The sequence below is a fragment of the Populus trichocarpa genome, chromosome 14 (assembly GCF_000002775.5).
Source record: "Populus trichocarpa isolate Nisqually-1 chromosome 14, P.trichocarpa_v4.1, whole genome shotgun sequence".
Taxonomy (NCBI): domain Eukaryota; kingdom Viridiplantae; phylum Streptophyta; class Magnoliopsida; order Malpighiales; family Salicaceae; genus Populus; species Populus trichocarpa.
In genome coordinates, this window is record NC_037298.2 from 13,589,248 (window position 1) to 13,601,608 (window position 12,361).

Sequence of the window (12,361 nt, forward strand, 5' to 3'; positions counted from 1 at the left end):
GGGTTTGTATTTGGGGTTAGAGTTAGTGTTAATTTGTTGTTTGACTCTTTTTTTTGGTCAAAGTCATCGTTTTTAATTGAGTATTTGTTAAAGTTGTTATTATCAATCACGTATTTATTAAAATTGTTATTACCAATCATGGTTTTATAAAATTTATATTATTTTTCAAATAGTTTTTTTAGCTTGTATTATTCGAACAAAACTTTTGTCCAAGAGTGTTAGAGAGGAAAAAAATACTTATTTTCCAATGTCATGTCTTTATACCATGAATATCATAAATATTATGAAGAATAACTTCTAGAAATGCACCGGAGTCGTGAGGCAATGGTAGACTGCAGTCTTTGCAAGTACACTTACGATGTATCATTTCAGTTGTAAGCATCCGATTACATTACAGTTAAAAAGAAGCTGCGGGGAGAAAAAAAGGCACAGAAATCGCTGTCCAGGCTAATCGCTCGGTTCTCCAAGTGGAACTGGTAGGCCTGTGATATCTGGTGATTGCGAATTGGATATGGAGATCAGTTCAGATCTATACTTTTCTGTTCCATCAAAATAATCTTTCACTTCACTCGGCCTCTCAGTGCTGTTTGAGTTTTCCGGCAACAAGTCCGAGATATCTATGAGCGACTCCCTTGCTGCTACTTCCTTCTCATGAACCTCTTTGCCAGAAGATATCTTTTCCATAAAATTAATACCAGTCTGCTGCTATTCCTGTAACATCAAGACACATCATTCTGCTGCGAAAATAAACGAGCTTGAAAGGAATACCATGAGTAGAGCGTTGAATTCCAAGTCAGCAAATAATAACCAGTGCAGCACACAAACGCACCAAGAACAAGCATCCCCGTGTAACACCAGCCATGGATATATACTGCATAACCCAATTCCGGACTTCACCAAACCTTTAAGTAAAAGCCAAATACGATTCATCGAAGTTTACAGAGTGATTTAAAAGCCCATATAAGCTTGAGGTTAATCTGCAATCTGCCAGCAAGATTTTGCATTGCCATTTTCACACGGTAATAAAACCTAGTGCACGGGTGCATAAAAACCAGGTTGAAATTCTACAATTGCGCGACAATTGTAAGAGTATCAAAGCAAAAGAAAAAAAGAAATCCTCCCTGAGCAATGTAATGAGGAAGCATTTTCCAGTTGCTTCATTAACAATCAGATTTATATATATATAGAACAACAACAATATTTTAGAAACACCAATCCAATCCACCAAAATCCGAGTTTGATTTACAGAGAATTGAAGCTATGAAAAAGAGCAGAAGCACTCACCCTTCCCTTAGAAACAATTCTCGCTTATGAAACCAAAATCTAGAGTTATTTTCTCGTTGGAAAGAAAGAAAGAAAGAAAGAAAATCAATGGTTTTGAATTTATAAATTTAAGAAAGGGTTGAGAAGTTCATAGAACAAGAAACTCTGTTTATGCAAAGCAAACAGGCAACAGCCGGCGAGGCAAAGATTGCAAATTAAGGCGGAGCAAACGTAAAGCAGAAAACAAATCGAATTCGAATTCGCTTTCCTTCCCTCCCACAGAAACCAAGCTTCTTTTTTCTTAAATTGAAAAAAAAAATGAATAACATAATAATCAGAATAGAACAGTTGCAGCAGGCAGCAAATTGAAATACGAGAGACAGAGATAGATCTATATAAAAAAATGATTATTGGAAATGGAGGGTGAATACAATACCTCTGGTTCTGGATAGTTGCTTGGCGGGTTGGAGTGTTCACAGTTATGGATTGGCCGAATGATTATCTATGATAAGATAATACAGCGTCAGAAAACGCCAGACGGATGATGAGGCATCTCTTTTCAATGGAGTATTTCCATTTCCTATCTTTCTTTTTAACAATAGTTATTAAATATACTATACTAGTTTACTAGCCACAACAATGCCATGGATCGGATTAAAAAAAAATTGAAAAACATATTCATATTGTTATTAAATTTAATTTGGTAGATCAATCTTCAAATCTTTTTAACTGATTTTTTTTCTAGTTCAAATTTAAAATTAACCCTTAACAAGGTTATTTCAATGTGACTAGATCAATTTAACAAGTTCAAAAACTACCTGAATGACCAATAAAAATCAAGATTTGGCTTAAAAAATTTAAGATGATATTTTGTGGTTTAACAAGTCAAACTAGCGACCCAAATCATAACAACTTTTTTTTTTTTAAACTTTTTTTTTACTTAATAATATGATAGTAAAAATAAACGCTAGCAAAATTGAGCATTGATCAAATACTGGGATATATGTTTGAAATTGCGATAACCTCATAGAAAACAAATCAAAACAAATTATGTAGACCAATTCAAAATAAACTACATGTTGAATAATGAAATTGAAGAAAAAAAAAAGATACATTTTTTTAAAAGAGTAAAAAGAAGAAAAGGGAGTCTGACCTAGCGGGACAACCTTGAAACCTCATGACATGACTCTTTACTCAGCTCAGGTTTAAAATTAACACGTGAAGAAGTGACCCCGACATGATTTAGTCAACTTGGTGGGTTTGAAAGCAACCCGAACAACTGGTAAAGAGTGTGGTTTGACTATGAAAAAAATTCAAGGTGACATTTTTTTTAATATTGAGACAAGAATATATTAGATTGACTCGAGTTTTGCGGTTTAAACCGATTGATCCAAGCTTCGTGACTTAACCTGCCAAACTCATGACCCGGATCATTAACTCCACTAGGTTTAACTTCTTTGTTTATTTTAACTATTTATTATTTAATGATATGATAACAAAAATAGACACTAATAAAATTGAGCATCAACCAAATACTAATATGTGTGTTTGAGACTATTATAACCTTATAGAAAGTAAATTAAATGACCAATTAAAAATAAATAAAATGTTGAAAACCAGTTCAAAAATGAAAAAAAAAACCAAAAAGGATACAATAAAAAAAAATGAAAGATAGATTTTCTTAAAAAAAAAAAAAAGACCAGCTCCTTCACTATTCCTATAAATAATAAATGAGCTAGGTTTCCCACCAGTTCTTTTAGTTTTTGATTAATCATTGTCCTGCATTAAATTGCAGATCAGATCAAATTGCTTTAAACATAAAAAAAAATATTCAGATTTTTGTAATGTATTTTCTAGTAGAAAAGGATTTTAAAGCGTGACATCTTGAATGTTTTAGTTTCATCCTTCAACTTCACGGGTCCAATGGAAACTCAAACAAGTGATAAAAATATAATTTGAGTAAAAAAATCAAAAAGATATTTAAAATAAAAAATTGAAACGACAACATACTGTATTGATTTTGATCAACCCGAATTAACATATTAAGTCTACAACTTAGTTTTTAAGATCATGATAACATATAAAAAACAAATTGAAATAAATTATGAAGCTCAATTCTCAATTAACCCAACATTGAATGATGAAATTAAAAAAAAATTGAAACAACCTAGGTCATGAGACCTAGATAATTTTATAGAAAACAAATCAAAATAAATTATAAAGTTCAATTCGCAATCGATCTAATGTTGAAGGATGAAACTAAGAAAAATATTTAATTGAAAAAACTCAAAAAACAACTCGAGTAAACTAGAATTAACATGTCAAACCTTTAAATTTATTTGAGCCATAGAGACTAGTACATATTATGTTCTTTCTTTTATGAAAGGAAGCAGTTCTTCTCATAAGCTAAGGTATAGGGAATATCTAAAACTAATATGTAGGTACTTGTCATAAGATATATACAATAAACTGACCTGCATGAAAATTCCATGGAGAGTTCATATATGTCTATGCCAAGGCTCACGTGACGGTTGTTTAAGTGATCTTTAGACTTAAGATCACTAAGTTATCTTATGTAAAGAATGTTATATTTTAATCATGTTATATGTTATCTTAATCAAGGTAACGAATGGGCAAACATTGGGTATAACATAAACTATATGAAGGTATTTGAGTGATCAAGAGATGATTCATTTATCTACGTGAATTAGAGAAAATGTTTCGTCTGTATTCAAATAGTATTGACTGAGAAATCATTGACTAATGTGGAATGAGATTTGAAAAGAATTTTAAATCTTATTCAAACGATCAATGGCTATTATGTAGAGAACAAACTTGATTTAAAATGGTAGACATACTTCATGCTTTAATGTTAAATAAGAAAATTATTGATGAAATGATATTTAATTACACTGAGAAACCAATCAGTGAAAGGTTAAGTCAAATCATTAATGACTTTTCTAATATTTAGGGGATCATGACTCGTTACTAGACGATGCACCTGACCTTCAAATATAAATTAATTAATTGTTGAATTGATAATAAATTAAATTGTTTAATCTATTTAATTAGAATTATAATTTATATTTGGATCAATATATTAGAAACCTAAAGGGTCATATACATTAAAAACTATTAGTCAGAAATTAAGCTATGATGATTTAATTAAATATAACTTAATTAAAATATATTTTAAAAATTATATTTCTAGATCAAAAAAATCAAGTAATAACTTGATTTTAAAATTATCCTAAATTAACCTAGCACGCCAGCCTCAACATGCATTAAATGCCTATCAGTTTAAAAGGCTTAGAAACGCACTCCCTCCAACCTATCTTTAGCATGCGGAACCACCCCCAGCTCGAGCAACCTCTTCAGGTACTGTCAAACGCAAGTTACACCCTTAATTCCTGGAAAAGAAAGCTTGTCCGCCGAGAGAATTGCAAGCTGAGCATCCATATACAGAGGAGAAAGACAGAGACCCTGCCTAGCCTAGCCTAGCCTAGCCAAGCCACAGAAAAAACCAATCCTATCAGAAAGAGCCATCCGATAAAGCAAGTCCTGAGAGCCACAAAAAAAAAAAAAGCACTGTTGTAGTGAACAGGTATTTTGACTAAAACGCAACAGTGCTGCCCAGGAAGCACTGTTGCTGTGAGCAGGACTTTTTCCTCAATGTTTACAGTGTATTATTTCCAAGAACTTTCATCCGATAAAGCAAGTCCTGAGAGCCACAAAAGAATCGCTGTTGTTGTCTCCATTTCAAAGCAAGTCCAGGGAGCCCCACGACTGAGAAAAACAATAACAAAACTTGCAAGCAATGAGTTGCCCAGGAAGCACTGTTGTAGCGCACATGAGTTTTGTCTCTGTGTGTACAGTGTATTTCCAGGACCTTTCAATCTTTTTTTAATGTCCAAATAAAAAACAAATGCATGCACTAGGATTTGAATGCATTTTAATTTATTGGTAAATAAACTGCTCACAACTGACACATTTCTATCCATTTGAATTTATTTTAGAATAAAATAAAATTTAATATTAAAAAGTAAAATGAAAACATAGTGTTTTAAGAGTGGTCGAAGTTGTATTTTATTTAAAAATACATCAAAATAATATTTTATTATTATTTTAAAATTTTATTTTTAATATTAACGCATCAAAACGATTCAAAAATATTAAAAAAAATTTAAATTAAAAAATTTAAATTCTGGACAGGCATTGTTGTGGCAGCAGTGTCAAACACTCTAAAAATTGCAATTTATTGTGCTTTTTTAATTTTTTGTGAAAAATTAATCAGGACTAAAACCCTTGCTATATTGTACTGAGATTGCTGTATTGTATTATGGATCTTATGTTGTAATATTAAGCACATTAAACTGTTAATTAATTAAATAATATGTTGTAAAATCACTCAATTGTTTAATAATGTTGTTTGAACTAAATTGCTATTAAAAGCACAATTTCAGTATTTTGATTAAGAAATTAAAATAAATTACTTGTAAAAAAATTTATCCCATTCCAACTTCATACTCTAAATTAAATAAATATATCAAAATAATATTATTATTTTTTATTTTTAACATCAAAACAATCTAAAAATACTTCAAAAAAAAACTTAATTTTAAAAAATATATTTTCAAAAACACTTATCCTCGAAAACAAACACTACCCAAAACAAAAAATGTTCTCAACACTATATTTCATTCATTCATTGGCTGTGGTGGTTGTCTTTCAAGCACAAGCAGTTTGCAGAACAACAACAACCTTTTCACTCTTCTCTTCATCTATTTCACCTCAAACTGGTTGACAACATAGTTTACTGCTGTTTCTGACGAGTCTCCTTAATCCATCATCATCCAGCTGCTGCCGCCGCCGCCGCCATCTGCATTGGCTCGCATGCCAAAAGAGTTACACTACTTCGTTCTTACCCACCCGCTACGTAGGCAGCTAGGACGCTTGCTTAAGGGGATTGGCTCTAGCTTTGCTGTTTTCTCTACTTATTTCTTCTCATCTAAATTAAGTTTTTTATATATATTTTGTTTTTTTTTTTCTGTGGGAAAATTACTACGTTTTCTGAAAAAAGGGAGGCAACATCCACTCCTAAATATAATTGCCCTCGCAAGATTTCTTCCCCAGTTGCCGCCCAAACCCATGCCGACGACAGCAGGGCCTTCATAATTTTAAATGCGCCAGCTGTTCTGCTTCTTTGCTTCAAATGAGGCCCCGTCATTAAGCATGTCTTGAGCATCGCTTTCCATTCCCAGCTTGGACAGCGCCAGAGCTTGCATGTAGAATGCGGTGGGCCACTCCGGCAAACACACCTGAGCCTGCATTGCATCTCTCAATGCATGCTCTTCCTGGCCAATCATCAAGTACGACAGGGCTCGCCTCACAAAAATAGTACCAGAAGGAACAGACATCATCGATACCAACTGCATTCCCAAAGATGATGGTATCAATTAAACTCATGCAGACTTATGGTAATTATAATATTTCAACTAGGAGAGCACAATTCACAACTCTAAATAAAATGGTCAGTATTTATTGAGATCGAGGACACGAAGAACAAGTTGCATGAAAACTAAAGATGGTTATAAAATTCAGACACGCTGTGCAACTTAGGCAAGATAGATGACACTGGAGAGGCAGAATGATGCTAAATACATCCATCCCAATAACTTGCAGAGAGCCAAGCTGACATTTGAGGCTCGCACTGTATGGCAATATAACCATCGAATCTCCATGGATATGTATAGCTTGTCAAATCACATCATTCACTTCTTAATTCTCCTTCCGGAATGGTGTAGGTTAGTTAGAAGTTAAGATGATAGGGTTCTGTTTGGGATATCTAATGGTTATCTTGAGCTAGAGAAGGACGTGTATTAGTTACAGGGTTGGATGAAGTAAAAAACATGCAGGCAACCCAGGCTGCCAAAAGGTAGGCTTGAAACCCACCATCAGACTCACTTGGGGGATTTTGTGTGGCACGCAGCTGCTTCTAGGTTGCAAAAGCATTTGCACATTATGCAGATCTAGATTATACTTATGGAACTGAGACATTCACATGGAAGTGCCCTTGAAAAAAAAACTGAAGTTGGAAGAAGAAAATCATGATAAATTTTAGGTTTAAACTTAATGTCATGGTGCATCATTTGGAGCTGTCCAAACAAAACTATAATAGAGTTGAAGTTAATTGATGGTGAGGGTACACTGAGTTTAATCCCCATCTTTGGAACAAGTATCTGATTTGGCCCCTATAATTTTTTATCTTCATCTCTCTCATTGATTGGCAAATGTTGGTCAACTTAGCCCTGTAGTTCACAGGCCTCTAGCGCGTTACATTTTTTTTTGGCTAGCTCAGCTAATTTTTGTACACACGATGCTCCACGGCATGGTAAACAAGGGACCAAACCACCCATGCCACTCAGCAAAAATTGAAACAGCAAAATAAAACAAGGGAACCCAAAAGTTCAAAAGTCCAATTTTCATGCAAATTAAAATTCATTTTAGATAGAAATCAAGCATGCAATACTAGTTATAACATTCCACGACTTACTGTAAAAGAATCAACCAATAGAGAGGGAGATACCTTTGTATAATATTCAATGGCATTTTTAAAATCTTTGTCTCTGAAAGCAATATCCCCAAATTTCTTTGTATTCAGCATATCTTGTACTTGCTGTGTCCACTCTTGAAATGACAACTTCAAAGGAAACAGATATACAGAGAGTTAGACGATGGTAATAAGGACGTCTAATGCCGGCAGCATGCAAAAGAAACATGAAGAAGCAAAGGGTTGATTATATTAAAACAGTACAGGCAACTAAGCGAAACCAACTGGCAATAAATAAAGAAGCCAAATTATGTTACCAAACAATAGAAAGTTAGGAGTAAAACAAAGGAAATCATGCAACGCCAAAACCCACCTCATTTTCTGCACCTTCTTCATCTTTATAGCCTGTTTTAAGCAAAATTTCGTGCACTGCAGTAAGATCCATCCTTGCACAAGCCTTTCCAAGTGGGGAAAGCATGGTTGGCAGCGCTGCTGGAGTTTTAGATAGACCCATTAGCACATGAGACGCAACCTAGAAGAACCAATTTGAAAGTATGCATTAGTACAGCTACAACACAAGTACAACTATCCCATTATAGAAAAAAGACCTGTTTTCCATTGATAATAAGATCAAAGAAAAATCACCTCTTTTTGTTTCTGGAGAGGGGCCACTGCTGTAAGGAGAAACTTAATGTCAGGTCGATCTTTGGACTCATACTGTAGACATTTTGAGGCTAGTTCAACCAAAGCAGTTCCGTCTTCATTCGCATATTGTCCTTCCAAGGATGAGTCCATCAGCAATAATAAATTCTTCCCTCTTATCAAATCCAATGCCTGGCGAAACAAATCTCATGAAATAATTATTCCAAGTTATAAACACCCAATGACTAGTCAATGGTCAGAATGTCAGAATATGAAGTCCAGCTGATCTATATCACAGAATTAACAATTCGCATATGGTAACACGCTATATTTGCTTAGGAAGGAGAAGGCATAATGATATCCAGGTATTGGGATGCCACTGTAAAACAAATAGTTTCAAAAAGATAAGGATTAGTTACAAAGATAACATACATGGCTTGGAGGGATATGTTTCCCACTCAGAAGATCCAGTAGAACAGTTCCATAACTGTATACCACACTCTCAGGGATGACCCTACCTGCAATAATTGGGCATCCAATCATAAACCGTGATGTAAGTACACAATTTTAATCTCTTTGTATCATCAAAATCAGACATTCGTAGAAGACTGGTTCAATGTTTTTCCTTACCAGTACTGATAAAAAAAAATCCTGAAATGTCAATATTTTGAGAACATTTTGAGAGAATGAAACGCATGAATAAGATTTTTATTCAAAATCAATGTCAGTAGGATAGGATTCAATACTGTTTTTGACTTGTTTGATGATGTGAATGTACTCCATAAACTCACAGTGGCTGAAGGACAATCAAAAGTGAGTTTATGTACAACAGATTAATATTTTAATTTCTAGCTTAATAATCCTTGCAGTTTACGCCCAACATCATATACTGGAAGGTGCAGACTTCCAAGAGTTGATCTGCCTCAGTGCTGGGTTATAAGAATGCACCTGTTCGCAAAAATTCTGGCGGTGTGTAAGCCAAATTTGTGCTGTAGCTTTTCCCATCCCGGCTATTTTTCATCAAGCCAAAACTAGATAATCGGGGGTCACCATCCTGGCATAAAGATGAAACTACGTGAAACAAAAGACCACAAAAGTTCAGAATAAGTTATTAAAGGCGATGTGAAAATTAGTTTGTGTAAACATGTAGGTATTTTACTAGGTAGAAAAACACAGATATAGAATAATTGGAGAGTTTAACTTCATAGAATAATTGGAGAGTTTAACTTCTACAAATGAAAAAGATACTACAGAGGCATATACAATTCAAGCAAATCACGTAGAGAAATTCTTGACATTTTTGCCAGGTTGCAATGACATGCCATACTTCACATTATGCATCCGCAGCAAAAATCATGGACGTTAATGGTTGTCAGTTGTCACAATGATGTGACAGAGATTAGAGTGATGAGCATAGTGTTAGATAGAGCGTGATTAGATGATAGGTAAATGCCTAAGACATGAACAAGTAGAGAGAGTTGGTAAACAAAAATAGTCATAACAAGTAGAAGGTAATGCACACAATCCTAATCTTTTTGTATTCAACAAGATTATTGCACAGGTCAATATGCATGCCTAAAGTAATTTGAGAGAATCAAGAAAGATTACATAGTTATTAGAGACTTTATATTGTTCCATTTTCACACAGGAGGATTGCATGTACCAAAAAATCCAGGCTTTAATTTAAAACTGTTCGATGAAACTGTGGCACATTGAACAAGAGGGCAGGAAAGCAAGTTTGAGAATGCTAAGTAACCTCATCAAAAAGAACTCTGTAGGCATTCAAATCATGGTAAATCTTGCGGTTCTGGGCATTGCAATGATCAAGCACTTGGGCAATGTAATAAGCAACTCTGACACGCATTTCCCATGGCAAAGGCTGTTTTTCCCCTGCCATAAACAGAGCAACTTGATCATAGAAATCATTTTTCAAAAATGAAAAAAAAATAAAAAGATGATTCTAAAGATGCTTAAAAAAAGAAAAGAAGAAAAAGAAAAAGAAACCCAAAACGTATTAAAAAAAGAGTAACCAAACAATATCATCTCATAAAAGTAGTAGTAGCAGCAGTACAGTGAAAAAGATGCTTAGAGAGAGTGTCATTAGGCATGTATTCAGCCACCAACAAGCGCTCATCACCCTCCGCACAGCACCCAATCAAATTGACCAATCTGTTATGGCGAACTTTTCCAACCCCAGAAGCCTCAGTGAGAAACTGGTTCGGGTCAGGCCAAGAGAGCCTGGAGAAACGCTTGACAGCAACAAGCCTGTGACTATTGTTATTATTACTCTTGAGCTTTCCTCTGTAAACCACATTGGGAGCCTTCTCTCCACTCTCGGATACAATCAAATCGCTGCTGAATCCATTGGTGGCGCCTCGAAGCTCGGCCAAGGAGAACTCCCTGAAGGGGGGGACGAGTTGGTCTTGATCGTGATTTTCTTGGGAGTCAGGTTGGTCATTAGCGGGTAGATCTGGCTTGGCTTCTTCAGGGAGAGGAGGGTCTAGATCAGGAGAAGCTAGATGGGTGGTTTTGGACTGGAAACAGCCCATTATTACAGGAAGAGGACAGACTATACTATCCCTTTTTTCCTATAAGAGAAATACACAGTAGCAGAAGAACTAGCCTAGTAGCAGTAGTATGAAATCAACATTTATTCATTTATTTTAGCGGGGCGTAAATGAAGTGGTTGGGAAGGAAAGGTTGAAGATTATGTAAATTTAATGGAGGTTGACTGACTTGGAGTTGGGGTCTTCTTTCTTTGATCGCTACCACCAGACACTGCTACTGCTTTATAATGATACCATCTCCACTCCAATCCCACTGAGAATGGCAAGGTAGTAGTGAAGATGGAACTCAAAAGTCAAAAAGACTTGAAGGAGGGAGGTGATCAGGCCTTCTTCTCTCTCTTGTCTGCATGCTCAAAACACTAGAGACGAGGGAGGTCACATGACTAGTTCATCGCCAGCACGTGAAGAGAGAGAGAACATATATATTAGTTTTTTCTTTTTTCTTTTTTCTTTTTTCTTTTTTCTGGCTCAAGTTTTTCAGACAGTGAGTGTATGGTGGAGCAAACTGATTTCATTTTTTATTAAATAATTGTTGTTGGAAACTGTTATTTCGTCATCGTCATCGTCATCGTATGCTTATATTGCTCTGAAACAAGGATGAAGGCAGACATGAAGAAGTTGAGGAGGAGAAGGCAGTTCCAAAACAAGGAAAAAAAAAGTTGAGGAAAGAGAAGGAGATTGTCAAATTTAGAAAAGTAACTCTGTGGGTCTGTTCTAGTAAGATGCTTCCCCGGAAAAGCGGTGCTAGAAGACAGGGAGGTAGTGTCCGGGAAGGCAGCCCATTTGAAAAAAAAAAATATTTTTTTAAAAAACAACTAATACTAAATATTACTGAAGCTTTTTACTATCTATCTCAAATAAATAAATAAAATATATAAAAAATTTGGTTAGTTTTCATTTGCAAGTATCTATTTATTGAATCATAATCTTTTTTAATACTCTAGGAGTGCACACGCATTACATCCAAGAGCTTTTATCTATTAAAAATAATGTTCACATAGCAAAAGTATATTTTAAAAATAAAAAAAATATACAATAAGTTGTGGGTTGAACCAAATCAAATAAGTTAATTTTTATTTTTATCAGATAATTAAAATAAAATGACAACAAATTAATCAAATTTAAAAACAAATAATAATAATAACGATTACTTGTGGAAAAAAACATTTTTATAAAAAAAACAAATGATATAGCTCAATTTTCATCTCATTGAATACAAAAATATAAAATTTGATAAAAGAATGACAAAAAAAATTAGCTCGAGTCAATTCGAGTTAGCATGACAAATCTATAACTCGGAGAATAAGGGGCAAGTTAACTAAGGTTAACCTATTAAACC

General features: G+C 34.4%; 1 protein-coding gene and 1 long non-coding RNA gene across 2 annotated transcripts; both read right to left on the reverse strand.

Moving 5' to 3' along the window:
- Window positions 1–340: 340 nt before the first annotated feature.
- On the reverse strand, window positions 341–1,902 carry LOC7463387 (uncharacterized). Its single transcript, XR_002977676.2, has 2 exons — window positions 1,700–1,902; window positions 341–1,029 (listed from the first exon to the last, which is right to left on the reverse strand). It is a non-coding gene; the product is annotated as an uncharacterized LOC7463387 (long non-coding RNA).
- A 4,040-nt stretch (window positions 1,903–5,942) lies between these two features.
- LOC7463388 (serine/threonine-protein kinase BSK2) lies at window positions 5,943–11,696 on the reverse strand. The gene is made up of 8 exons (XM_002321214.4): window positions 10,527–11,696; window positions 10,212–10,345; window positions 9,404–9,509; window positions 8,888–8,973; window positions 8,459–8,647; window positions 8,187–8,345; window positions 7,850–7,963; window positions 5,943–6,692 (listed from the first exon to the last, which is right to left on the reverse strand). The coding sequence occupies exons 1-8, from the start codon at window positions 11,002–11,004 to the stop codon at window positions 6,441–6,443; spliced, it is 1,518 nt and encodes a 505-aa protein (XP_002321250.2). The 5' UTR covers window positions 11,005–11,696; the 3' UTR covers window positions 5,943–6,440.
- Between the last annotated feature and the right edge of the window lie 665 nt (window positions 11,697–12,361).